The sequence below is a fragment of the Equus asinus genome, chromosome 2 (assembly GCF_041296235.1).
Source record: "Equus asinus isolate D_3611 breed Donkey chromosome 2, EquAss-T2T_v2, whole genome shotgun sequence".
Lineage (NCBI taxonomy): Eukaryota > Metazoa > Chordata > Mammalia > Perissodactyla > Equidae > Equus > Equus asinus.
This window is the reverse complement of record NC_091791.1, coordinates 135591619-135617942: the sequence shown is the minus strand read 5'-3', so window position 1 is coordinate 135617942 and position 26324 is coordinate 135591619. Positions and strand designations below refer to the sequence as shown.

Sequence of the window (26324 nt, the reverse complement as noted above, 5' to 3'; positions counted from 1 at the left end):
TCTCGTGGGTGGGCACAGCACAGTGAAGACCTGCAGTTTTGTACCATTCTTGATAATTCTCCATAACAAATGAGGTCAGATGCATTAAAGTGGGTGAAGTAGAACTTTCCTTCAACCTTGGTGCCAAAGAAGATTCCTGAGAGGATGTTGTGAAGCGTGAAGAGACGACACGAAAGCAAGATGGAGAATGGTTCATTTGAGCCCAGCACGCAGAACCCAATTTACTTGTCCACAAAATCCTGAGCAGTCTTTACTCGAAAGTTGTTTATTTCCTTTGCCAATTGATATTTAAATCGAGGAAGAATGGGAATTTATTTGGAATAATTTACTTCATGTCATCTACTTTAAAGATTCATTTTTTATTTGGTTGAATAACATTCTTGATTACTTTTTTCCTGAAAGTTTGTGCTAAGGGTATATACCTTCTGATTTCTGGCCTGAGAATGGCTAATTTTACCTTCAAACGTGGACTACTATACTTGAAGAAACCACTGTCCATGTCGAAAATCCTTTTCCCTCAGAACTTTGTAGACGTTACCCCATTGGCTTCACCACGCATAGAGTTATCGATGACAAGGCCACTACCAGTCTGACTATCACTCCTTTATAGGCAACCTGTTTGTTTCCCTGTGGAAGGTTGCAGGATCCTCTGTCTTTGGACTTAAGAAATTACATCAGATGTCTTCCTGCTTGCATGTTGATAGGGACACTTTTAGTCTGGTGTCTTCAGCTCATGGAAATGTTTATTTGTTCCACCCCATTCTCTATTGGCTCTTCTGGAACCCCTATTAGAAGTATAGTGAATTTCCTGGATCTATCTTTCACACATTTTAACTATTCTTTAATAGTTAATTTCCATCTCTTTGTTTCTGAAGACTGCTATGGCCTATTTTTCCAAATCACCAATTTGGGTTTCATCTGTATCCAAATTGAAGATTAGCTCCTCCATAAAATTTTTATATTGTGGCCATTACATATTTCTGATAACTGTTTTTCATAACAGCCTATTCTTGTTTGATGGTTGCAGTATCTTCTAGAAACCATTGATACTAATTAGAATTTTTAAAGTTCTCTCTGGTTTTCTGCATTAAGTTGCTCAGTGGTTAATTATTTCTTCTTCCTGGCACTTCTCTTTCATGCTATTTTTCTCCCTTCAAGAGTTGGTTGATTTTTGGTTGTTTATTCAGAATCATGATAAATGAAAGATGAGATCAATCATTATTGGTAAATGGTAAGGTCCATCTAGCAGTTATAAAGGTCTCTGTTCTACCTGCAGGTTTTTCTCCTGCCTGGGAGGCCTGACTTTAGGGCTCCATGTGTGAGGGGGTGGGGCACGCTGACAGAGAAAAGTCCTCCATGGCAAAAGTAGTGGGGAAGGCACTTCCCCAGAAGCAGAGCACTTTCTTAGGCTCAGGTTTTTCTTACCTCAGATGGGAAGTTTGGTCCTCGATTTTCCCTGTTGCCATAGGCCTTGACCTATCCTTGTTAGGTTGAGGGTTCCTTAGGTGTTTGGTTTCTCCATTAATCCGGTGCCATGTGAACACTACTTTATGAGTTCTAGAAAATCCTCAGTTTCTGGTCAGTCGATGGCACTCGTCCCTGTTTTCCAGTGTCAGTAAATTTCTTGTCATTTCAGTGGGTTTTGAGGAGAAAACGCACGTGAGCTCAATCAGCCATCTTAAACCACAAGTCTCAAGGATTTATTAATTACAATAATTATTAAAACTTATTGTATATCCAACAAATTATATGGTTGCATAGATCCTTTTGTGATTTCTGTAGTCTTTTTCCTTGATCTTTTGACTTTTTCTTACAGGGTCGGTTCTGGACATTACACAGCATATGCAACTCACGAAGGTCGCTGGTTCCATTTCAACGACAGTACTGTAACACTGACTGATGAAGACACCGTTGTGAAGGCAAAGGCCTACATCCTGTTTTATGTGGAACGTCAGGCCAAAGCTGGATCGGATAAACTTTAATACCTCCTCTAAATCATTATTTGTCAACTATGCCGGACAAACATTTCCAATTTTCCATAAATACTTGATCCAAGATTTAATTTCATTATGCACTTTTCAATTTCCTATTTTGGGTTTAGTTTTATTTTGTCAATGGTAGTGACTTATTGAAGATGGGCACCAACTAATTTTTTTTTAGTTCTACCAGGAAACCTCAGCAGATATTTTGATTTGCTGCTTTAGTTGTAATAATTCAGTTTTTTATGTAGTTTGAAGAACTTAGTTCTATTTGACTTTTTATATTAGTCTTCAGTTCTCACTTCGAGGCACATTTGCATCACTGCTTCGTTACTCTCACGTGCTGGAAGCAGGCTGCGCTCCCGAGTGTGGCGAGCGCCGTGCTGTCCGCGCCTTCCACGGCTTCATGGAGATGAGGCGGCTCCAAATCAAGGATCATGTGTACACGCGATTTCAGCGACTGCTCAGTAATCATTCTCTTTGCTTGTAAAAGGTAACTGAGAGGGCGTCTGTAAGTAGACCAGGTAATTGCTGCTCTTGGTGTCTCTCAAGGTTGCTGTTTATCAGCACTAAGTCAATAAATTTGTTGGGTCAGTTGTGCCTGTACTGCAAATCCAAAAATTACTCTATTTGTTGTTTTTTTTTTGGTTTTGGGGTATTTTTTGTTTGTTTGTGTTTTCCTGGAGGAGATAGGAGTACAGAAAAGTCCAAATAAGAACAAATACATTTAATGTTTAAGAAAGTCTGTGACTCAGCTACCTGGTATAGGTGTTATCCAGTGAGATGAAACCATAACTTGTGTTTGCCATTTCCAATCAGCATCTGACTCCCCCTCTAGCTGTGGCCCCAGGAAGAGCTGCATGCTCACGTTAGTCTTCTTATCCGCCTGGCCATCTGAGGCTGAGCTGTAAGCTCCAGAGCTGACTCTGACCATCACCTACACTTGAAGTAACACTGTGGGGTCTGCTTCTCAGAAGGAAATTCAAGTCTTTGCTACTCTGGGTTTTAACAACTCTCACTGGCCCATCCTGATAGTAGAGCAAGGTGAAAATATTCTCACTTGGATAAGTAGAGTTTCTATTCGTGAGTTTAGTAGTCTTTGTTTTAAAATTGTTTTCAAGAAAAATAGGTACAAGTGCTATTTAGATTGAACTCAAATTGAAATTTGGAACCAGAATCCCAGCTAAACAAGGTAATTGTGATTTCTGCAAGTGTTCCAAGCCAGTCTGTTGATTTGGGGGGGTGGTGGCATTACTTGAAAATTATTGAGAGAAGGAACTCCAAAATAGGCCTGTAGGCCTGGGACCATGCACTGTTCTCATGTTCCAATCATTATTTTCCTTCCTTCTCAATTCAAGGGGCAGAATGTATTTCATGTTAAGCCAGCCAACCAGGCTTTTTGGTAATCTTATCTTTTATATTAAAAGGAAAAATGGTCAAGTTTTTTTAAGAGTGTGAATGTAAAACAAAGCCTAGTGGCTGTCCTCCTAGGTCGGATATTTGAAGTTGCAAGAGCAGATGTGGTTCTATTGCCACTTTAATAGTAGCTGGATAAATCCCACACTTTCTCAGAGCAGAAAAACAACTGCTAAACCCTTCAACATGACTAGGAGTAAATTGCAATTATGTCTAAACTTGTAATATCCAATATGGCGGTCACTAGCCACATGGGGTTATTTAAATTTTAATTAAAATTAAATTAAAAACTCAGTTCTTCAGTCACACTAGCCACATTTCAAGTGCTTGGCAGCCACACGTGGCATAGGACTGCGCAGGTCTGGGGCAGTTCCATCAATGTGTAGAGTTCTCCTGGACAGCACTGGTCTAAATTTTCACTCCAGAGAAAAAAGCTTTGCCGTCATGTTTAGTTAGGTCTTACAGCTAAGAAACAGGGTCTAGAAGATAATTAAGAGGGAAACATGGTATTTAAAATAGTTTACAATGCTAAATTACATTAGGTTGACTCGTGAAATTGTGATATTTGACTGTTTTTGATCTACGAAACTGACAGTTTCACATAATTTGATCTAACATATCAATACATTAACACCACATGTAATTGAACTTGAAATGTGCATCTCCTTTGATCTATCTCTGAACCCAGGCTCTTTTGCTTAGAAGGTACACAGCTGTAACTTCTGACATCTGCATTTGGATCGTTAGTCTCTGAATGGGCAGCTGTTATGACTGCAACAGTCGAGCCTTGGGCAGTGTTGATGCTGGAGAAAAGCTGTCTTTATATACCAAATGGAACTAGCAACAGACAGACCACTTTGTTGGGGAAAGTGATGCTCAGAGAGGCAACACGGTTGGCTTAAGAGATGAACACATCTCCTGTTTGAATTTTTGTAGTGTTTTTATTGCTTGATTTTACTTAACAGAAACCTTTGAATGAAATCACGAAGGCTCTTTGGAAAAGTGACTGGATCCCTTTGAATTGTGCACTTGAACACCGGAGACGTAAATGTGCCTATTTGTATTTTAAAAATTTAACTGTGTAGCCTTCCCACACCTACTTTAAAAGCTGATCTTTTTGTGCTCTTCAGGGCTCTTCCCTCGTGCCATGTTGTCTCTAGCATCTGTGTGGCTTCTCACTCAGAGAGCTTATGCTGAGGCGGGGCCTCATGCCAAGTCACATAGCTCCTTGGAACAAGGAAACTTTCTCAGAAGTCCTCCCACACAGGTGGGTGACAGAAACAGTTTGTGGCAACACAAATCTCTCTCCATGGTGGAGAAACCTTTGCTTATCCACTGTATTCTACTCAGTGTTGAGCGATGACAGCTGTAACAGAATTAAACCAGGAGAGTGTGCTGGCCCTGGTCAAGTGTTAAATGTGTATCTCACCTGTGGAACCTACTCAGCAGCTTGGTTTCCGGGGTTGGGGACACGTTTATTGTTAAAACCAAACCTCTCCTTCGTTGGTTTAGTGTGTGTAATAAGTCTACTTAGATATGCTTATCCCACTTCCACCTCCACCGTTCCCTGAGCTCTCTCACATACCCTCTCTTGCTGAAGTGGCCTCTTCACTTGGGCCCTGGAAAAGCTCATGAGCAGAGTCTGTTCCTGCAGCCAGGGCACCGGTCCCAGGTGACTGGAGTGTAGCTACAGGAACGCGTCCACAGCACAGGAAGAGGTGGGCGTGTGGCGGTGTCATGCGTAGGCCGAGGTCTCTGCCTCACCTCACTGGGTGCGGCACCTCCGCCCTCACGTCTGCTGTGCTGGGCCCCAGGTGGCCCTCCCCGAGTGTTGGTTGTGCTGTGATGTGATCATTTGCCATTAAAACCTAGTTTGTTTGCTGCTGAGAGGATTAACTGTGCAAGCGACTGATCTCACTTAAGTTGTAATCACATCCCCTTTCTGCTTCACCAACCTGAACTGTTTTATGGAAAGTATCATTAAAGGTCTGGTCTCTTTCCTTTTGACTATTATTTCTGAACACCTTTCAGTGGAGCCAAGTAAATGATGACGTACTGGCTCAAGCCCTGGACCTTCTCCGTCAGGAGGCAGTAAGTTCTTAGAGTGCTCACCACCTGGGGCTGCTGGCGTAGGGGCGGGCTGAACTGACCCACGGGGCGGAGGGTGGCGGGGCAGATGCTCTAGGGCCTGCAGTCAGGAGCCTGAGTGAAATCAGCCCGTCCACCTGTGACTGCAGATCCTATAAAGATGAGGTCCGCGTCCTCCTTCAGGCTAGACTCTACCCTGAGCAACCAGATTTTGGGCTCTGAGCAAAGGATACTCGACATCTTTTAAAGTAAAACAGGCAAATAAGTGCTGTTGTTAAAATAAATAAATATTCTGCTTTACAGTAAGCTCCTGTACACTATTCTGCCCCCACATCCCCTGCAAACAGAATAAAACAAGAACCACCTGTGTCCACACTCATGGTTTTCCTGTTCCTATCAGTCTTCTAAAGTTGAAGACAGAGGCGCCTGTACCCCAAATGGTTTTGCCTCCAGGTCCTGAGTTGCATGTTCCCTTTGGCAGCTGTGCTGGTCAGAGGCTGTGCAGCTGCTGCTGCTGCAGCCAAGGAGCTGCGCTCCAGAGACAAAAGGGAGGAGCTGCCATCAGCAGCACCGCGCCCTGCAGGCCACATGGGCCACCCTGCGTTCTGGGAGGCCTCCTCCAGCCCACCCGGAGCAGCAGGGCGGCCCGTGGCTCACTGTTCACCCTGCCAGGCCTTTGCTGTCCCAGCAGGGCTGTATGAGTGCAGCTTGGAGGCCACAAGGAACCAAAATGACTCTTCCCAGCGGCCAGCGAGCCAGGGCTCAGCCCTCTGAAAAGTATCGGTTTGGAAAGGATCTTGGAGGGAAAGTGGAGATAACGGGCTTTCTATTAAACCCGTCTATGGTGCTGTGTGCTCCTTTGAGTGGAGAAGTACAACCAGCCCAGAGAGGGGCTTCCTGTCGGCTGTAATTCTGAACAATTAACATGATTCGTTTAAAATATTAGCAGTAGCTAGTTACCCTTTCCTTGAGAAATCCTTCCTTTTAGCGGTTTCTTGGTTTATGTTTTTTTTTAAGAGAAGTCACCCCTTGCACTTCACCTTGGCGGTGGTGGAGTAATCGAGGCACAGAGGATGGCTGAGACGGCTTCTCAGAGGAATGGGGCTGGCGAGAACAGCGACTGTCTCCTTGGCTGCATTCTGCTTGTAAAGGCAAAGCGTGCCAGCCTGACCAAGCCTTCGTTCCAGAAGAGGGCCCAGCAGAGGCGCTTATTTGTGTTACTCCACACAACTGGAAGACAGAGTATTCCCGTTCCTTCCAGTTCCACTGAAATGGGTGAACGAGCCAAGGTGAGCACTGAGGTGCTGCTCCCGGGCTGGCGGAGGAAAGCTGCTCCTCCCTCACTGCTGCGCGGCAGACTGTCAGCGGCCCGCGAACAAACCAACCAGTTACAGAGCTCGGAATTCACAGTAGGGCTGTGGTAGGACCGGCAGGGAAGTATTGCAAAATAGATCCACTGCGCCTGGCCTGCCGAGCAATCTCCATTTCTTTGGGAAGGGAGAACAACGGATTGTACCTGCAGGGTGGGGGGCAGGGGTGGCAGTGGAACTGAAGGTACCCACAAACAGGAGGGCTTAAAGGGCAAGCTGATACTAAAATACTTAAATAACTTAGAGTTGTTTCAAGCGGTTTTATATTAAAAGCCACCTCTTCCATCCTGACGTTCTGGGGAAATACAGGCTAGATAAAGCAGGAGACATAACTGGAAAAAATTTTAAAGCCAAGTAAACTTAAGTTTAAAACCCAACACACACATACACACAGAAGCAGCTTGGAAAGAAAAGCTACTTAGGATCTTTTATGAAACAACTCAGAGTAAAAATAGAGCCCGTTGGGAGGCCAAGGAGATCCCGTTGCCTGGTGGAGGGCAGGGGATTTGCAGGTGCTTCAGCCTGGCCTGGAAACCATCACTACTGAGCAGAGAGAACAGAGAGGCCTCACGTGTGCTGTCTGCTTGCAGCTCTGAAAACAAAACCATACCTTGAGCCCTTTAGAGACAACAGGCTTCTTCCTACTTAGAGGGGAGGCAGAAGACTCAGATGGATGTACTAGAAAATGAAAACAGTTACCATTTACGATCAGAGTCCCTCCTAGGGAGTAGACTGCACGCCCAGACAGAGGTCGTCTGGTCTGGCCAGCCACCTTGAAGGAAAATGCCTCGGGAAAAGCCTAAAGAGCTCTCTGCTAAACACTATTGTCAGCTAAAAGGAAAAGAAATCCCTTTTAAGGATATTTAACTTCAATAGCTGCTTTTCTGCCAGGATTTCCAGTTCCTCTGAACATAAGGAGAACCACAGCCTGCTGCACGTATGTCTGGGTCATGGCTCCCCCCGCGGAGCTTCAGCACCAGTTGTTGGCCAAAAATAAACACCATTCCTCAACCATATATGTCCACCAGCCCCGCGCCGGGGAGGAGGAGCGGGAGGTAGGTCAGGTCCTGGGCTGCAGGCCGCTCAGTGTGGCCGCCCTCACCATGCACATCACCCAGCTCAACCGGGAGTGCCTGCTGCACCTCTTCTCCTTCCTGGACAAGGACAGCAGGAGGAACCTGGCCAGGACATGCCCCCAGCTCCAGGACGTGTTCGAGGACCCAGCACTCTGGCCCCTGTTGCACTTTCGCTCCCTCACAGAACTCAAGAAGGACAATTTCCTCCTGAGCCCGGCGCTCAGGAGCCTCTCCATCTGCTGGCACTCCAGCCGCGTGCAGGTGTGCAGCATTGAGGACTGGCTCAAGAGCGCCTTCCAGAGGAGTATCTGCAGCCGGCACGAGAGCCTGGTCAATGACTTCCTCCTCCAGGTGTGCGACAGGTAGGCCACCGCCTCAGCAGGGCTGGCTTTGCTGGCTCTGTGAGGCTTCTGGGGGGCAGGGAAGAGCAAATTACAAGACCAAGATGGCTCCGCCTCCGGGAGCCGCAGACTAGGCCCAAGGCGGACCCTCCAGGCCTGGCCACAGCACAGTCCCCAGAAGATGGATAAAATCATGGGGAAACAATTGCCAATCCTCCTCTTAGCCTCATAGGTCCTGGAGCTGCTGCTGCTGCAGAGGAAGAACAGGGCTGCAGCTGTCACTGTCCTTTGGGCGGCTGTCCTCCCTGGCAGCCACTAAGTGCTGAAAGGGTCCAGCTGGGCCTGGATGGTCAGTCAGGCCCTGGGAAAGGGTTCCTAGGTTCAGTAATCAGCTCAACCATCTGTTCTTTCCCAGCAAGCAAACTGCAAGGCTTGTGAGATGTGCTGCGGAAGGAGAGCTAGGGTGCTCCGGGTTAGCAGGACCAAGCCAGATGCCGGGCTAGGAGTGGTGATAAACAGCAGTGGCTTCCTCATTGGAAACTTACTAATCTTCACAGGTCCCTAAGGGGAGGGCGTTTTCACCTAATTTTTCAAGCGAGCAAACCAAAGCTCTGAGAGGTCATGTGATTTGCCCAGAGTCTAGGATTGCCAGATTTTAGCAAATAAGAATTCAAGACACCTAGTTAAATTTGAATTTCAGATAAATGAAATAATTTTTTGGTATAAGTATGTCCCAAACATATCCTGTATTTGATCTGTCAACCCTGCTGTGGGCACAAAGGATGAACCACAAGCCAGGCTTCCTCCATGGTCACAGCCTCCTGCCTAGAGCAGCTCATGCAAGAACACAGACTTCCTGGGCCAGGCTCCCCCCGGGCCTTTACCAGCCCTGTCCTGCCTTTGAGGAAAGGTCCCCCTGGTTACTAAGTAGCCTCAGCCAGTTTGTTGCCACCCAGGTTTAATAGCTGCGGTTTGCTGGCAGCAGGACAGGAATGGAAGGAAATAGTGTAGTGACCCCGACTTTGCTTTCTTTTTTAAGGCAGTAAGAAGAAAAGAGAAGATGGACTTGGGGCTAGGCCCCAATGGGACCAGGCCATTTTGAGGGGTTTAGCAAGACCCAGAAATCAGGCTGGAGGGAGATACGTATTGGGGGAAGCTTGCCCTAAAGTTGTTCCATTCTTGCTGAAAGAACCAGGTTTAAACTCCTAAACCAGCAAAGTGTGGAGCGACTTCCCAGGCTACTGTCTGGGTGCAGCAAGAGGCCCCAGCGTCACAAAAAGAGCAAAGGCTTGATGGTCAGGGTTCTGTGCTGAGTCCCTCAGTTCTGCTACTGACCTACCACGTGACCCGAGCCCAAATTTTACACTCTTTCAACCTCATTTCTTCATCGGGAAAATGGGATAAATAGCCTTATCTCACAGGCTCAAAGAATTAAATGACAGGTAGCACCAGCACATAGTAGGGATTGCTAAGTATCCACCGAATCTGGTTCTCCCGGCAATCAGCTGGGTGGGAAGGGAAGAAGAGCTGAGGATGGCTGGGCAGGGCACGAGTCAGCTCTTTCTTCTCTGGTTTCTTCCGGCATCAAGATTATTCTAAAGGTTCTTAGAGGAAGGGATCACTCAACACCCTTGGGGCTTAAACACCTAATCCTCATAACCACCTTCAAGGTAACAAACTCTCCCATTTGACAGATGAGGTGGCCCAACAAAAAATAGGTCACAGGGCAGTCACTTGAGCTCTCTGAGCCAACTTCCTTGTTCCCAAAACGGGGTGCAGAGGGCTGCTGTGAAGACTACGGCAGACATACGAACCTGGGAAGAGGGAATGGATGCAGTGTGTGAAATGAGGCTGTCTGTGCCCAGTCTACTTGAGTTCCTTAGCCCCTTCCCCAGGCACAAGGGAACCGATCTGGCCCAGGCAGGTGCAGTCAAGGGCCGAAGGGGAGGCTGATGGGAAAAGAGAAACCTTCTGGAGACAGGGAGCCAAGGCCCTCGTGCATGAGACAGGTCCTTCTTGACCTGAAGCAGTCTGGTCCTGTCTGCTCCCAGAAAAGGGGGTTACAGTTGCCTATAGAAGGCCCTGTGCAGGCTCTTTACACGGCACATCTCAACCCTCATAACGACCCCACTGCTAGGCATTCCCCCCTGGCCCCAGCCTCCCACCCGCCACTTCCCCCACCCCGACCCAGCGAAACTAAGGTCCAGTGAGTGACTCAGCCAAGGTCACATGGCAAATAAGCCAAGTCAAACTTTGCTCAAGATCTTTTTCTCCAGCCTGCGCCAGTAAGGCTGGAGCAGAGAGGCCTCCAGGCTTTCCAGACAAGTGACCTCTGTGTCCCTGACTGTACCACCCTTGGGCCTGGTTCTAGCTACCTCTGGTTCCTGACCTTTTCCAGGCTGGCGTCCCAGTGGGGATGCTACAACTGCCCCAGTCAGGGGAGCTGAAACCAGGGCCCTAGAACCCAGAACCAATCCTCGGAGGCCTGCCTCCAGGCCTCAAGAGCTGCACTGGGCCCATCACTAAGCCACCCCACAGGAAACCCGCCCCCGCTTCCTCCCCAGTCCTGCCAGGAGCATCAGGGCCTCAGCTTGAAGCTAGACTGGAGTGGTCACCATGCACCGCTTCCCTTGCCCCGTAGGGTACGAAGACAATTCCTCTACCCTCTGGGTCCTTCTGGCTGGGCTATAAGTTAAACTGACATGAGACAGAATAACAGGAGAAAATCAAACAAAGCTTTATAACATGTATACGTGGGAGGGACTTAGGAAAACTGGGCAACTCACCAGAAGGGCAGAGGTTGTCATCTTAAATACCATCTTCAGCTAAAGACAAAGGCCCATGCTGGGAGTACTGGTTTGGGGCCTCAAAAGGGAGGAAGGTAATTTACATGGAGATGAAAATGCAAATATTTGTTAAACAAGTGTTTGCTGGGCCGGCTACAGACAAGATTATCTTGAGGTATTAGCTCCTTCCTGGAACAGGCCCTTCTATCCTAAATTCTTTTAGGCAGTGAGGGGGAAGGTCAAAGTTTCTTTCAAAGTCTTTCGTTCTTAAAGATAATCAAGCCAAAGAGACACATTTTGAGGTGGCCAACTCTGACCACCCCCCCCCCACCCCTACCCAAAGCAACAAGTCTGGAAAGAACCAAAGCAACGACAGTTGTCCCTCCGGGAACCAGCATCCCCTCCCTTCACAGCAGGCCCTGGGTCTCTGGCCGACAGGGCTTGGCTTCTCCACCGGGAAGGGCCCACGCAGGGCACGGTGGCGGGGGCAGCGGCAGCAGGAGCAGGGAGACGGGACAGGAGCCCAGGGTCCGATCCCGGCGCGTCACCGCAGGCAGGCTCCGCACACTCTCCGGGCCCTTTCCCCCTCTGCCCCCCTCCCAGGGCTGTGGGCCGGACCGGCGGGCCAGGGGCGGGCGGGCGGTCACCGCCTTCTCTCCGCAGGTGCCCCAACCTGGCGTCCGTCACGCTGTCCGGCTGCGGCCACGTCACCGACGACTGCCTGGCGCGCCTGCTGCGCTGCTGTCCGCGCCTGCGCGAGCTGCGCCTGGAGAACTGCGCTCGCGTCACCAACCGCACGCTGGTGGCCGCGGCGGCGCACGGGCGCGCGCTGCAGACGCTGCACGTGGACTTCTGCCGCAACGTGAGCGCGGCCGGCCTGCGCCGCCTGCGCGCCGCGTGCCCGCGCCTGGCCCTGCGCGCCGAGCACAGCGCGGCCATGATCCCCGACCAGCCCCCGCGCGGTGTCCCTGCGCCGGGCTCGGCCCTCCGCAAGCTGCTGCCGCGCTAGGCCGGCCGGGGGCCCTCAGGCGGAAGGAGCGACCTGGCTTCGAACTAGCTCCTCCACCTCCCGCACTGTCGCCACATCTGAGCCTCAGTTTCCCCGTCTGCAAAGCGGGGATACGATGTCTACCTCACATGACGATTTTATACACATGCTGAGCGCGAGATTAAACGACCGGAAGCTCGGCGAGCACTCGGGCGGGGGGCGTCGCTAACCCCCCGCACCTCTCCCGGGCCGCCTCGCCGCCCTCCGGGTCCTCCGCGGCCGCCCAGGGCTGTCAGGACCTGCCGGGAGGCGCGGGCACGAGCTTCCCCAGAGAGCGGCCTCGGGCCGAGAGGCCCCCGCCGGCGTTCTCGGGGCCCCGCCGGGGGCGCGCCCTTCCCGGGCGGGTGCGTTCCTAGGAGGGGCCGCACGCGCAACTCTAGAAACCCCGCTCGTTGATGTGGTTCTTACATAAACTGCATGGTTATCCTTAATTTCTACCGTTCTCGTAGGAAAAAGAAATCATTTGAAAAACCCAAAGTAAAGATTTCAACGTGAAAGCAGCATCCCTGACTAAACCCTTTGACGAGGAAACCAGCTAAGCTGATGCAAAGTTCGATTTTACCTGCTGCTGAACGTGGGCACACGCCTGGACGTCAATTTCAGGGCTTTAGTCACTGATGTCCCCCTTTAGCCGCCAAAGTAAAGGCTCTCGGCCACCCAGCGGCCTCCTGGTTCCGGGAACGTTGGGCAAACTCCGGTAAGAGGGGAGGCAGGGAGCCCGTGAAGTGGTGGGCGATGCTCCCGCTCCGGCTCCGCCCACCACCAGCTGTGACCAAGGCCCTTTTCCCACCTGGGGCCAGGTGTTTCTTCTTTGTGAAGGCGGATCTTGATCCCTACTCCCCTCAGGTTCCTTAATTCGTTGCCCAAATATTTGGGCAACAGCAAGGAAAAAGGGACCTTCTATGCTCCTGGAGCTTTCCTTCTTGTGGGGGAAGAGACAGTAAGTAGTGGTTTCTAAGAACGTAAGTACTAGAGGGAAAAAGCACAGGGCAAGGGGCTATCTGGGAATTGCTGGCCAGGGTTGGGGGAGGGGAGCAACTTAAAAGGGGTTGACCAATGTAGCCTCATGGAGAAGGTGGCATTTGAGACATGAAGTGAGGGAGGGAGCCGAGCAGCACCTGGGAGGAAAATATTCCCGGCGGAGGGAACAGCCAATGCAAAGGCCCCAGACTAGGTGCATGGCTGGTGTGTTCCGGGAATAGCAAGGAGGTCAGTATGGCTGGAGCAGAGTGAGCGGGGAGGAAAGGTGAGGAGAGGAGAGAAATAAGGGATGGGGGCGGGCGTTGAGGCCTCCCAGTAAGTGTGACATGAAATGAGAGCTGGAGATCCCCTCACCCAGCCTACCCGTAGCAGGAGCCAGGGCCCCAAGCAGAGCCGATCTGCAGGGGAAGGCCCAGAGGCGCTGCAATTTCTCCAGGCAGAACCCGTGGGCGGGCAAGCAGCAGCGCACCACCCAACGCTTCCCGGTCAGCTGAAGGCCTTAGCGGCTGCCCCTGGGCCCGACTGGGCCAGCGCTTAGTGCAGAAAAGGGGTAACGGCAGTGAGCTCCGGCCGGCATGATTCCTCCTCCTCCCTGTGTGGGGAGAGCCAGCCCCCTCAGGCCACCAGCCGCAGTGGAACGGGGGCCACCACTAGCCTGTGAGACCCACGCCTCCTCTGAGCGATTTTCCAGTTTACCCACCACTGCCCTGGACTCTGGACAGAGGCCTTGCAGGGGTTTTATTTTCTTAACTACTGCAAACAATGTTGAAAGCAAGCTCAGGCTTCCAGGGGGTTAAACGTTTGTTTAACACAGAGCCACTTCAACCCCAGGGCTCTGCTTTCGTCATCTCCCACAAGCCCCAACTGCCAGCAGGTCCTGTTTGCCGTGAGCTGGTGGTTTACTCTGGGGAACAACAGGATGGTGGTTTCTGGCCTCCTCTGACCGAGGGCAGGTCAGCCCTCTCCAAACCTCAGCTTTCTTACCCGTGTCTTGGGATAGCTAGAGAATCTCGCGCACAGGGTTCTTGTAAGGATTATGAGATTGTGTTTGTAAAGCAGAGGTCACTGCAGGCTCAGCTCGAATGGAGTAACCTGCATCCCGAGGCCCCTTTTCCCAGGCAAGCTCTTTTATAAATGAGCTTTAAGTTCCCTGACTAGCCCTTCCACGCCTAGTGTCACAACTGGAGTGACCAGAGAACTAACGCTGTGCTGACAGCTCTCCGACATTGTTTCTAGGGCTCTAACGCAGTCCTGCCCCCTCCAGAGGAGCTCTGGGTCCCTGAGCCAAGGGCCATCTGAGGTGCTCCCAAAAGATAGGCACTGACAGAGACCCATGGCTCTCCACTCTGCCTTCTGACAGTCATTGTTCACCATCACCAGGCACTAAGCAAAGCGTGTGGCAGAACACAGCAGCCTGCTTAATCTAAAAACAGCTTTCAAGGTCTTCTCTCAGATTTGCATAGAACAAGGGGTACCGCATGCTTAATTAATCCACTGGCCCATTCATCTTGCAAATGTTTACAGGGTATTGGCCAGGGGCTGGGCCAGGCCCTACTTCCAGAGACTCACTCGAGTCAGAAGACACGCAGCTGGGGTTGAGAGGAGTTCCTGGGTGCTCTCCCAGCTCTGCTGTCCATAACTTCTGACAAGTTAAGATCTCTCTGAGCCTCAGTTTCTTCATCTGTAAAATAGGACCAGTGCCCTTTCTGTGACACTGCGATGAGACTGTCTAGACGTGCAGTGCCTGGCAGAACCCACGAGGCCCGGGTCCTGGGAGGAAGCAAGCTGGGTCTATAGCGGGGTGATCCAGGAACACCTGATTGAGGGCCGAGCCTAGAACGAGCCTAGAAGACTGCCTCCAGCTCCCCCAGGTTCCAGCTGTGGGAGGGTGTTCCAACAGCAGGCACAGCTCAGCAAAGGCAGGGTCAGGAAGCCCAAGGCATGTCCAGAGAAGGACAAGCCAAGGACGATGGGAGCCAGACCTTGTTCCAGAGCCACCTGGAAACGGCTTGGGGGTTATCTGTGCCCTCACAGCCTGTATTAGAAGAGACCACAGACTTCCCCCAGCTTCTGAATGCTAACTCATTCTGCTCTCAGTTTTGGCTAAAGCAGCCAATGGCCACATAGAGGGACAGCTAGGGGGAGGGTGCAGAACCTCAGTACTGGGGCAGGACAGTGCGCCCTGGTGTGAGGCTGACCCGTCACCACATCCTGCTGGCCACTCTGCACAGGAACCTCAGTGCCAGCAGAGACTGAGGCCACATGGCTCTTAGGTCAGGGGCTCCAGGCTGCTCCCTGGGAGGCGGAGCCTGCTGGGGGGAGGCGGTGCTCTGAGGCTTGTCTTACAGGGATACACCGCCCGTTTCTGCACAGGCTGAATGTCTGGAGGGGATTGACAGCCCCCTGGGCTCCACCATCAGCATGCTGACAGGAAGCCAGGGCTTCCAGCTCTAGCCTATATGCAACTGCTATCCGAGCTTTCTCTCTCCTGATCTCAGATTCTTGCTGTGTAAAGGGAGAGACCATCTGAGCCCTTAGCTCGAGGACTCCTCCAGTTCTAGGATTTAATCCCAAAAACTTGCTTTTCGCTAAAAGTTGAGTTCACCAGATGTAGGTTTCATCTAGCTGACAGTGCTGGGCAAAGGCCACAAAGCTGGGAGGCCCAGAACAAAGATGCACCCTGAAGGGCCTCTGGGGAAATCTTAAATTTTAAAGGTTGGGGGTCAAAGTTCTCTCGAGACTGTTTAAGGGTCATAAAAACTGTGGTATTTGTTAGCTGAATGGGTCCAGCAAACAAAAATACTGCCCAACCTCTATAGGGGCTTGAAAGGGAAGTAAAGGAAAATACACCTGTCCTGGGCCCATTTCAGCTCCTCAGATCAGGTACTCACGCCTCCCCCTCTCTCCCAGAGCTTCCACAAGTCAAGAGCATGAAGGAAAATGAGAGATTTCCAGCAAAGAAACAGCATTTGTTATAAAACAGAGGCATCTCTGCAGATTTTCCTTGCAAAGTCGAACCTCCTGAGAAGCTATCCTTTAGGCCTGAGGGTGGGACCTGGAACCATGAGCGTCAGCCTGCGGGGGGTGCCTCTGCCCCTCAGTCCAGAGCCAACTGTGCAGCAGAGGCCAGAGCCTCACAAAGGTCGAGCCATTATTTTGATTTAAAATAATGTCTGAGACTGCAGATATCCTTCAGCTCAGCACACCCTCAGCCGAGCCCAGCAAGAGGGAAGAGCCACGTGTCAAGAGGAACCAACCCAAAAGGCCCCATGAGACCCCTCTCTCGGCATGGTTCAGGATCTCAGCAGCACACAGCAGCCTAAGAGAAGTTCCCTCCTGGCCCAGAGGCCCAGGCAGTGCCTTCCCACCGCCACAGCGACTGCTTCAAGCCCAGAGCCCCCTACCACTGCTACTGACTGAGCTCTCAGATCAAGTATTAAAGGCTCCTCTTTGCCTGGTATCCCCTGGAGTTCCTCAGAAGCTGCGGTCTCCCTCTGAGACTCAATGCCAACTGAAACCTCTTTCCAATAAAACTAAGATGTCATTCTAAATATTATTAGGCATTCATCACTGGGAAAGATCCATGGCATTAACTTAGCCAACAAAACTCTATTTTTCTTCCAATTTCTCTTTGAAAACACACCTGCCACCTTCCTTGTAGAAAACAACTTGCCTGCAAGGCACTCTGTCTGACACTTCATTGAGCAGGCTGTCAGTCATGATCTCGCCTGAAGTACACTGGAAGCAGCCTGTGGCAGGAACTTGCTGAAGATGAAGGAGACAAGCCTCCCAAGGGCCTTGCCCTCTTCCTGTTCCCACTCCCGGCAGCTAGAGCCTTCACAGTTGCTCTCAAGATGGCCTTTTCTCTCAGAACCACATGCTCATTCTGACATGCCTGAACAAACCAGTGTGTCGCCCAGGGCCCTCAACGGCTGGGTTTAAGCACCAAGAGTGTAACCCCTTCCTCAGCGCCCTGCACAAGTCCCCACCATCCATCATTCAAGGATATAAAGTAACCCATTAGTTCTCACATTAATTCGCAAATCCACTCACTTATTCATAGGGTCACTCATTCACACATGCTAAGTGCCTGCGAGCAATTGCTGTCCCTTCTGAACACCTGCCACTTGGCTGCTCTCCCTGCAGAGACAACATGTTACTGTAAACTGCCCTGCTCTTTAATTCCATTACTTGATCTTCAAGGCTGGGTCAGAACCGTATGACTTTGGTTAGCTTCCTCCGTGCCTAGTAGAGCTGCACCCCATACTAGTATCCTGGGGCTTTTGAAGAAAGGCTCTTATTAACATGTTACACTGTAAGCCAGCTATGGAAAAGGAGGAAGGGTGGTTCTGAGAAGATGGCTGACTTCTGAGAGTGGCTCATGCAAGGGCCCTGGAGAGAGAGAATAAAGCGAGAGACCCAGGATGACAGAACAAATGAAAATAGGGGCTTCGTGCCCCCAGGGGCTGCTATACCCACACAGCCCTCTGCTGTGTCATTTCCAAGCAAAGCCTACTCTCAGCGTCAAGGAATATTTCTGATGGGTCAAAAGGCTGTCAGAGTGAGACTAGCCTGAAAGCTCGTTTTTTCTGGCAGAAGCTCCACTGGAGGTCACAAAAGCAGCCCATGCTCTGGTTCCTGAATCGGCTTTATTTCTCTGCATAAGGAACCCTGAACAGGCAATTCAAATTAAAACAAAATAAATATATGAATATTCATGTAAAACTGTCCTTTCTAATGAACAATTATACACAATGTACAATTTCATGTTCACTGGGTGGGTTTACAAAAATGTACCATTCCCAACTAAAAATGCACCAAAATAGTTCCATGCAAACTTATCAAAAGTGACCAAAAATATGGAGGGAAAACCTGACTGAGAGCACTTTGTCTTTTTTTTGTACAATCACAGAAAAATAAAAACATCTAATTTCTTTGTTACATTTAGAGTAACTAAATGTGGCCACTGTTTATAATGTTGGTTTATGTTCCTAAAACATCTATGTAGTTACCATAAAAGTATTATCAACATTAAATTGGAAGTGAGCATTATTGAGAAAAAAGAGGGGGTGTGGCACCCACAGCAGTCAGTAGTCGGTGTCGGAGCCCTCAGCGTTGTCCACGTTTCGTGAGAGCATGTAATTGTCCATGTCGATCGAACGGCAGTTGTTGATGGCGTAGCGCAGGCGCTCGGCCATGACCATCTGGCTTGAGTAGGGGGGCAGCCTCAGCTGGAAGAAGCAGGTCTGTGAGGTAGGCAGACTGTCATAAGGCTGTGGAGAGAAGGGCACAGAGCTGTGACTGCAGCAGCAGGGTGTCATGTGGGGACTGGGGCCAGCCATTCCCACCACCCCTAAGTCAGGAAAGCACTTCTCCCTGCATTCAAGATGGACTCCACGGACATGACAGCATGACCGATTCGAGAGGAAGCAGAGACTGGGCCATGGAAGAAAGAGCACAGGCTCTGGTGTCCCACGGCCATCAAGGCTTTTTGTGAAGATGCTTCCTTCTTCTCCTCACTCCTCCAAAAGCTCTCAAGTGTAAAGTGGGTACAAGCCCTGACTGGCAGGATTACTTGAGAGAACACGCTTTGCACGGTGCCTGCACCAGAGTAAGCGTGCAAGAGAGTTCGTTCCCTTTCACCAAGAGAGTGCAAACTTGAAGCTGCTGCAGGGATCCCGCAACAGAGCTGGGGAAATGGAAGGAAGACCTGTGAGGAAGCCATCGCACTCCTCCTCCCGTCACTGTCCTCTTACAGTGCATTCTGCATCCTTCACCCGCCATGGCCGCCAGCGCACAGCTCAGATGAGGAAGGAGCAGTCAATTAAATCCCAGCCCATCCATTAAACTGATGGTGATGCAGTCACTTGAAATGACGATTATGAGGACTAGCCGCGAAAGAGAAAAGTGCTCGGGAGAGACTGTTAAGTGGAAAAAGCAGACTATACAATTCTAAATACATCACGCAAAAATGTGTATGCTTAAGGCAAAGACTGGGAGGAATTACACAAAGGTGAAGGTGAAAATGGCTACTACCACAGAGATAGATTACATACGTTCTTTGTCACTCCCTGCAAACACAACTATTTTCCAAACTATCTGTAATGATAATAATATTACAATGTTTCTATAAATGTTTTTAAAATTAGCTTTTAAAAAAGAACGTGCTCTCTTTCTTGCTCAGTTCCCTCTTGAAGCTGGCCCTCCTCCTCGGAGCCCCACACCAGGTGAATGCATTTCAAAGCGCTGGGAGGTGGAGGGCCTAGAAGCCTAACTGTGCCAGAGCCAGTGATGACGCAGACAGCTCAAATGCAAAAAACCAAACCAGCAAAGATCCTAAGGGGAATGTCAACAGGTGGTTCTAATTTGGAAACTGGAGAAATGGTCTAAAAGTCACAAAGAAGAGACACACAGTGGTCAGTTTTCTGAGGCTAAACCCCCCAGGCAGTGGATTAGTGGTAGATTAATTCCTGGAATGGCAGGGGTAGCCCAGGACAGATATAAGGCAAGGGTTTTTTCCAGAACTGAATAGAAGTAAACCATTTCGTCCTCCCCACCTCTCTCTGAAGGAACAAAACAGATTTACAACTTATAGTTTCTGGCAAGTCATGTAGAAAATTTATGGAAAGGCTCTTTTCATAGCCCTTCCTGTGCGTGGCCTCTCCAGCAAGCCGAGCCCAGGAGCAGAGCCCAGGTGAGCAGCCTCGGGAGGCAGCGGGGGAGGGATGGCTTTGGCTACAGCAACCTCCAGGAGTTACTGGAAAAACACCAGAAAAGCAGACACTGAAACCTGCTGAAACTGGCAGGAAGGGCCTTTATGTGGAGAAACCCTACTTTACTTACTGTTTCTGGAATAAACACCATGGGCCCTTCTCGGAGGACTGCCGAGCTCATTGTATGTCGGGGGGAGAGGGTACATCGGGGGAACACAGACACTTCTAACTTAATGCTGGGTTCAAGGGGTGTATCTAGTGACCAGGAGGTGGACAGAAGGAAGTCTAAGTCTGCCTTCAGGAATGGTTAAAACACACGAAAACATCCACAGGGCTTCCTAGTGGAGAAGATATTGGTATTGGGCTTAAAGGATGAAAAGGTGCTTGCCAGGCATAGATGGAAAGGAGTGTGAAGGAGAGCTTACTAAAGCAGACGGAAGAGCTTACACAAAGGCAGGGAAGTTTAAAAACAGCATGGTCTGTTGGGGAGAAAGGCAAGCAGCCCATTATGACCAGAACATAATAAGTGTCAAGAGGTGATATCAGAAAGCGGGGCAGAGGCCACACTGTGGAGGTGTTTACGGCCACAAAGGGGGTTGGCATTTATTCTGGAGTCAACATGGGGCCCATGAACAGTCTGAAAGGAGACTGACATGGTCAGGTGGGTGCTTGAGAATGATGACTGGCAGCAGAGTGCGTTTAAGCCTCTAAGCCCTTTTATTCCTAAGCCATCTGTCAAAATGGCAGCTGGGCTGGGGCTCTGCAGCTGGGGCCTTTCATCAGGCTGCAGAGAAGCTCCATCGCCTGCTCCTTGAAACAAACACACCACACAACTAGCTGCAGAGCCTGTCACTGCTGTTCCCCACGTCTCGAAGTTCCTTCTGGAGCACATGCACCAGTTAATGGGTGGTATCTTCGTGAAAACAAACAAACAAGACCACATCCCAGTGCAGGAGTCACACAGTGACAAGGCGCAGGAAACTGGAGGCAGAGGCCACATGACGACTCCTCTGCCGAGCTTAGCTTTCACTCAGGAAGATGCGGGGAGAGTTAGCGAAGGTTAGGGGTCGTAGCATGCTTTTACACCCATGTAGGAGTTTTTTCACTGAAGTTATGTGATGTTTCTGAACAAGTTTTTCTGCTTGATTTTTTTTTAAATCTGGAAATTTCAAGCATTAAGCCCGAACTGGCAGGCCTACTTGAGGGTCGCAGTTTGGTTTTCCCAACATGCAAGCAACACGGAAGCAATAAGGGCAGACATTACTAAGGAAGAACAAATAGCTTACTTACCCTATCAACCTTCATGATTTGAAATCTCTGAGAAATGTCAGCAGTGTTGGCTGGTAGTCGAGATCTTCCCGACACAAACCTCATGAAAAGCACGCGCTCCTCATTGGAGAACTCCTCCAGCGTGCGCCAGAACCACTGCACGAGCTGATGCTGCTCATCCACCTCGCGGTACCGCACCACTTTCTTCAAGACTTCTACAGAGATCTCAGGCATCCCACACACCATCTGCTCCAGTTGCTTGGCTGTGAGAAGGGACAGCAGCGGCACAGGGACAATCCAGGACATCCCTTCTCGGACTGCAGCCACCTGCTCTCAGGAGAGGTTGTTCATTCAACGTGTGTGCATAGACTGGGCACCCACTGTGGACCCACTTGGGCTGGGCACCTCCTGCCTGCCTGTCTGTTCCCCAGACCCTCTACTTGTCCCTCAGAACTCAGCCATAAGTGCCCGTGCACACAGCCCACCTTCCTTGCCTCTGACCCTTTGTTAGAGCTTCTCCCTGCTTGTGGGACTTGTACACTCCTGGTCCCAGTTCAAGTTGATTTAGGAGCTCATCTTCCCTCCCCTACAAAATCCCAGCCTGCTGGCAGGGGCCCTGCCCAACACCAACCCCACTCTCTCAAATTCCTAATTGCACGTGGCCACGCTGGGGAACGGGGCTACCGGGGATGCTCCATCTCCTCATCAAGGTAAGGAGCTCCTGGAGGACATGTCTAGCTTCTATTGTTTTGTAATTTATATTTTTCTTTTGCAAATAGTTATGTCCTTTTTGTAAAAATTACTTGTGCTCATTGTAAAGAAAAGTTAGAAATGTAGAGAAGTAAAACTGGGAAGTCCTTTTGTAGGAAGGTAGTAGAAAGGACAGAGAATTTAATCATAGGACTTGGGTTCTGAATCCCAGCTCTACCACTTCTTTTACTTTAATTTTCTCATCTGAAAAATGCGGTAAATAATTCCTGCTCAGGTGACTGTGATGAGGTTAAGTGAGTAAGAACATGACAGTCTGTGATGGGGTAGTTATCCTGCTTCTGTTCTCTTCACCCAGCACTGTGGGGAATGCCAAGGGGTAACTGCCAGGGGCTGCCCACAGGCTTTTTACAAAGACTCCTCCACGGTGCACAGTGGTGCACACCCTACATACAGACTCATCACTGTTCAAGGGGTGTTTCCTAGATATCTCTTCACTCTTGGCCAACTCAAACCATCTATGATAAAAAACAAACAAAACCTGAGACCCTGAACAGGAGCCACACCTTCAGCAAGGCTCTGGGGGGTTATGATTGGTACAAGGCTGTCACATCCAAGGCTAAGGAACAGGACTGCAGTGAGGGCAGTCTCCACCACTATTAAAGGGAACACCCCTGCCAAAGGATGCCACGAAACAAGACGTCATGCCTGGTAGAATGCAAACCAAAAGCTGTCCGGAAAAAAAAAGAGGCTATGGTATGGGGCTGGCTGCTTGGGTGGGGGACAACAGGGGACAGCTATGGGAACATCACTGGATTCTAAGAGGTGAGGAGGAAGTGAAAGAGGAAAGTCTCATTACTGAGAAAGAAACAAAGCCAGGGCAGAGCAGAGCACAGCTGATGGAGAGTGGAGGGTCAATCTGACCGTCTGAGGAAAGGCCAGCAAAAGAGCCTAGATCCCACAGTTAAACCTGGCTTGGGATCCTGGCTCTGCCTCAGGTATATCGCTTCATTTCTCTGGACTCAGTGCTTTCATCTGTGAAATGGTGATAGTAATCCTTACCTCACAGAGTAACTATAGGAAAACTGCACAAGAGAGTGCCTGGCAGCACACCTGGCATGTAGGAGGTGATCAATAAATTTTTAGTCAGTTATTCACTCTCTGAGAATTAAAAATATTCAAGAACTGGAGACAAATCCTAAGCGCTGGCTGTGTAAACAGCATCGCTGACAGTACCCGCTCTCACTAAGTTAAGGGATCTAGTTTTCTGTGACTGTGATCTAGTGACTTGGCCCAAAGCCAGAGTCAAAGAAAGAACCAGGAGTGAAGGGTGTAGAATATATGCATTCCAAATTACTACCCAGCCTCAGAGTCTGTGTCCCGCTCTTGAGAAGACCCCAACATATTCTGCAAATAAAGCATTATTGAAGTGGCTGTGTAAGATTGCATACCCCCAAAAAATCATTTTTGGACACAATATGCATTTCTATGGTCACTCATCATACTCCCTTCATTTTTAAATGCTTACTACATGTCAGCAAAGAGCAACATACACATACACACACACACATGAAATGCATTCTTCATTTGATGTCTTACAAGCTAAAAGAAGAAAGAAGACCCAAACTCTGTGGCCTGATTCTTAGATGGCAGCATAGAAGTATGTGATATCCTGAGGAATTTCTAAGTAACAAAAAAGGTCTCTGCAGTTTATGGACTTGGAGGAAAGCTGGTCTGTGGAAGAGATGTGCTCTCAGCTGGAGCTTGCAGGACTGCAGGAGGAGGGGGAATCAAGCACTCATGTGGGACTGTAAGACCAGTGTTTAGGGGTTCATTCACATGGGCTCTGACTGACCCATCTGGAGTGGGGACACTAGGTTGGGGAGCAGTAAGAGATAAAGACAAACGGGACTGAGGAGGAGGGAGAAGGCAGGTCTGACAGCCTGGGTGAGAGCTTGGCCTCAATCCAGCCAGTGACCAATTCAGAGCTGACCTAATGCCTTGAGTAAGCAGATAGGAAACCCAGAAACAGGACCTGAAAAGTCTCTGAAATACAGATACAAATTAATCAGCACAGTAAATTCATACACCAAAATTCGGTAGTAACTAGTCCCCTCTTGTTTGGAGACGAATGCAAACAATCCCATGAACCTCTCAAAATGTTTCACCTCACCTGTCGGTCCATTTCATGAAGTCGATACTCAATGGCCCTCTCCACATACTCCTTCCTATTGGAAAATGTGAGTGGGATGCTATTTCCACCAGGGATTATGGGAACCATTTTGCCATCAGCACTCTGGCCAACAAAAGAATCAAGAGGAATCATCTAAGAATAGAAGAAAAAAGAATTTTCAATATATGGTAGCAACGACAACAAAAAAAGTATGTTACACACAAATATGGCAAAACAGTAACAACATAAAGATTTTTAAAAATAAAAACAAGGGAATTAAGAGAGCTGATCAGGCTACTTGATCAGCAGGGAATGTGCTGACTCATTTGACTATAGTTAAAAATAAGGCTGAATCTCTCTACACCAAAACCAGATGTGATGAACTCTGGTCCCCACCCCCGGCCTCACTCTCCATCTTTGATTCCTTCAGTCCTCCATTCTAACAAGCAGAGAATGGATTACAGGGGAAGAAACGAAGCTGGATGTGGGAGCCAGCTCTCTCCTTTAGCAGCTATTTAAACTGCTGGGGTTGAGCTGCTAAGGGCAGCAATGGGACACGGCGTGAGTCAGCCAGACAGCAAGTGGAAGACCCCATCTGAGTTTTACAGAGAAAAATTCTAGTTGACACCAGCAGAAACGTGGACTGGCCAGGATTTACCTCATGGAAACTCTCCTCGGTAATCCCACTGTCTTCAATGTGAAGAATGCTGTTGAGGGTCTGCACGTAGAGCAGATCCACCTCCTCCAGGTCTTCCAGGGTGAGCGGGACACAGCACAGCTGCTTCCACACCAGAGGGGCCAAGTGGAGGTCCAAAGGCTTCTTTGTGCGAATGGCAACCCCCATTAAAATTCCCAAGAACTTAAACTGCATTAAATGTTCATCGAGGCAGGCAGAGGGGTTAAAAAGGAACCTGCAGAATTAAAGGAAATATTTCAAACAAAATTGTCCTCATTTCTATTAGAAATAAGTTATCCAATAGCTACAGCATTAGTCTAGACCTGTGCTGTCCAATATAGTAGTCATTAGCCACATGTGGTTATTTAAATTAATTAAATAAAATGTAAAATTCAGTTCTTCAGCTACTCTAGCCACATTTTGAGTGCTCAACAGCCACATGAGGCCTGTGGCTACTGTTCTGAACAGTACAGGGACCATATTTTGAATTATTTTTAGAAGAACCATAAAAGGGCAAGTGAATGGTCTATTAATCCTTAAGTTACCTGCTCCAGGATGCCCTATTTCCTAAAATCATTTATTATTTACAAGTCCATGAAGCAAGATCCAAAATTCAGTTTGGCAAATGTAGGGATGTTATATAATTGCAAATACTAAGTGCTGTAACTTGATAGCATATCAAAGCTTTTTAATGAATTTTGATGCAGAAAATTCCTTGAAGGGAGGCCATGTGGGCCTTCAGAAACACAAAAGAAGTCAGGTTTCCTTATCAAGTTTGAGTTACCTCTACCTCTCTATATTATCTTTGATGATAATAATAATAATAGTAAGCCCCATAATGAATACCAAGTCATGATGGAAATGCCTCCGTTTCCTTATCTGTGAAGAGGGAATAACAGTAGTTCCTAGCCCGTGGGTCACTGTGAGAATTCAGTGGATGATACAGGTAAAGCACTTAGAACAGTGCCTGGCACATAGTGTTTACTCAATAAATGTAAGCTCCCATTATGATGATGATGATGATTGCAGACAATCACTAAATACTTGCTGACTGCCTTACCTGTCCCTATTGTAGCCCACTTCTGCAGTAGCATTAGGAGAGGGTATAAGAAGGTCAACAATACCAGTTTCAAGTTCCTGTAGAAGAAAGAACAACAATTTTTGAGAAATGACAATCAAATGCATCAAGAGAACGAACCAATTACATTAAAGATCACACTGAAAAAAAATATTTTGTGAAATTTATAATACTACGTGACAACCACCAGCCATCTCTAAAATTACTTTTGTGGTTTTAATTTAAAACGAAATTAGGAACTCCCCCATGTAGAAAATATTCTGCAGTACGCAGAACTAAGATGAAAAAGTCAATCCAGGGCAGGAGCTGGGGTACCTGTGAGAAGGGTATGGTGATATTCAAATAGACTCAATTAAATAGCCAAGTGTTATTTTAGTCACAGGATTTATCAGAAAATCCTGATCCTAGGCAAAGCTGAAGGGTCAGAGCTGACCTGGAAGCAAAGCTGCCACTGTAGATCTTAAAATAAGAACTGGTCCAAACTCTTAAGACTTGTTTTCCTAATTCCCCTGGAGTCTGGCAGTTCCGTGTTTTCTAAAAGCACCAGAATAATCAGAGCACATGAGTGGTCCTGGATTTGTCTGTTACATAAATGTAAATATGTATCATTGTTGTTTCCTCT

At 48.8% G+C, this 26324-nt stretch overlaps 3 protein-coding genes and 1 long non-coding RNA gene across 22 annotated transcripts in view; 2 read left to right on the top strand and 2 right to left on the bottom strand.

The window, feature by feature from the left end:
* Nucleotides 1-2600, top strand: part of USP3 (ubiquitin specific peptidase 3) — an 88804-nt gene extending 86204 nt beyond the window's left edge. For all 3 annotated transcript variants that reach the window (XM_044764764.2, XM_070500387.1, XM_044764765.2), the window contains one exon: nucleotides 1817-2600. In XM_044764764.2, coding sequence (XP_044620699.1) covers nucleotides 1817-1982 — 166 coding nt within the window. In that variant the 3' untranslated portion in view covers nucleotides 1983-2600. The remainder of the gene's footprint in view (nucleotides 1-1816) is intronic.
* The window catches only part of LOC139042348 (uncharacterized), a 32616-nt gene extending 19819 nt beyond the window's left edge, over nucleotides 1-12797 (bottom strand). Inside the window, exon 1 of the long non-coding RNA XR_011498997.1 lies at nucleotides 12667-12797. This is a non-coding gene — a long non-coding RNA (uncharacterized lncRNA). The remainder of the gene's footprint in view (nucleotides 1-12666) is intronic.
* Nucleotides 7670-19233, top strand: FBXL22 (F-box and leucine rich repeat protein 22). Of its 2 annotated transcripts, none has more exons than XM_044764766.2 (3): nucleotides 7670-8291; nucleotides 11720-13044; nucleotides 15996-19233. In XM_044764766.2, exons 1-2 carry the CDS (start codon nucleotides 7804-7806, stop codon nucleotides 12063-12065), a joined length of 834 nt encoding a protein of 277 aa, XP_044620701.1. In that variant the 5' UTR covers nucleotides 7670-7803; the 3' UTR covers nucleotides 12066-13044; nucleotides 15996-19233. The 2 variants fall into 2 exon arrangements, with proteins under 2 accessions (XP_044620701.1, XP_070356506.1); XM_070500405.1 differs by having other exon boundaries at nucleotides 11720-13066; nucleotides 15996-16069.
* HERC1 (HECT and RLD domain containing E3 ubiquitin protein ligase family member 1) overlaps nucleotides 17716-26324 on the bottom strand; it is a 203903-nt gene continuing 195294 nt past the window's right edge. For all 16 annotated transcript variants that reach the window (XM_070500325.1, XM_070500306.1, XM_070500355.1 and 13 more), the window contains 5 exons: nucleotides 25685-25761; nucleotides 24607-24859; nucleotides 23949-24101; nucleotides 21089-21394; nucleotides 17716-18358 (listed from right to left, as the gene is read on the bottom strand). In XM_070500325.1, the coding sequence (XP_070356426.1) occupies nucleotides 18173-18358; nucleotides 21089-21394; nucleotides 23949-24101; nucleotides 24607-24859; nucleotides 25685-25761 (975 nt within the window). In that variant the 3' untranslated portion in view covers nucleotides 17716-18172. The remainder of the gene's footprint in view (nucleotides 18359-21088; nucleotides 21395-23948; nucleotides 24102-24606; nucleotides 24860-25684; nucleotides 25762-26324) is intronic.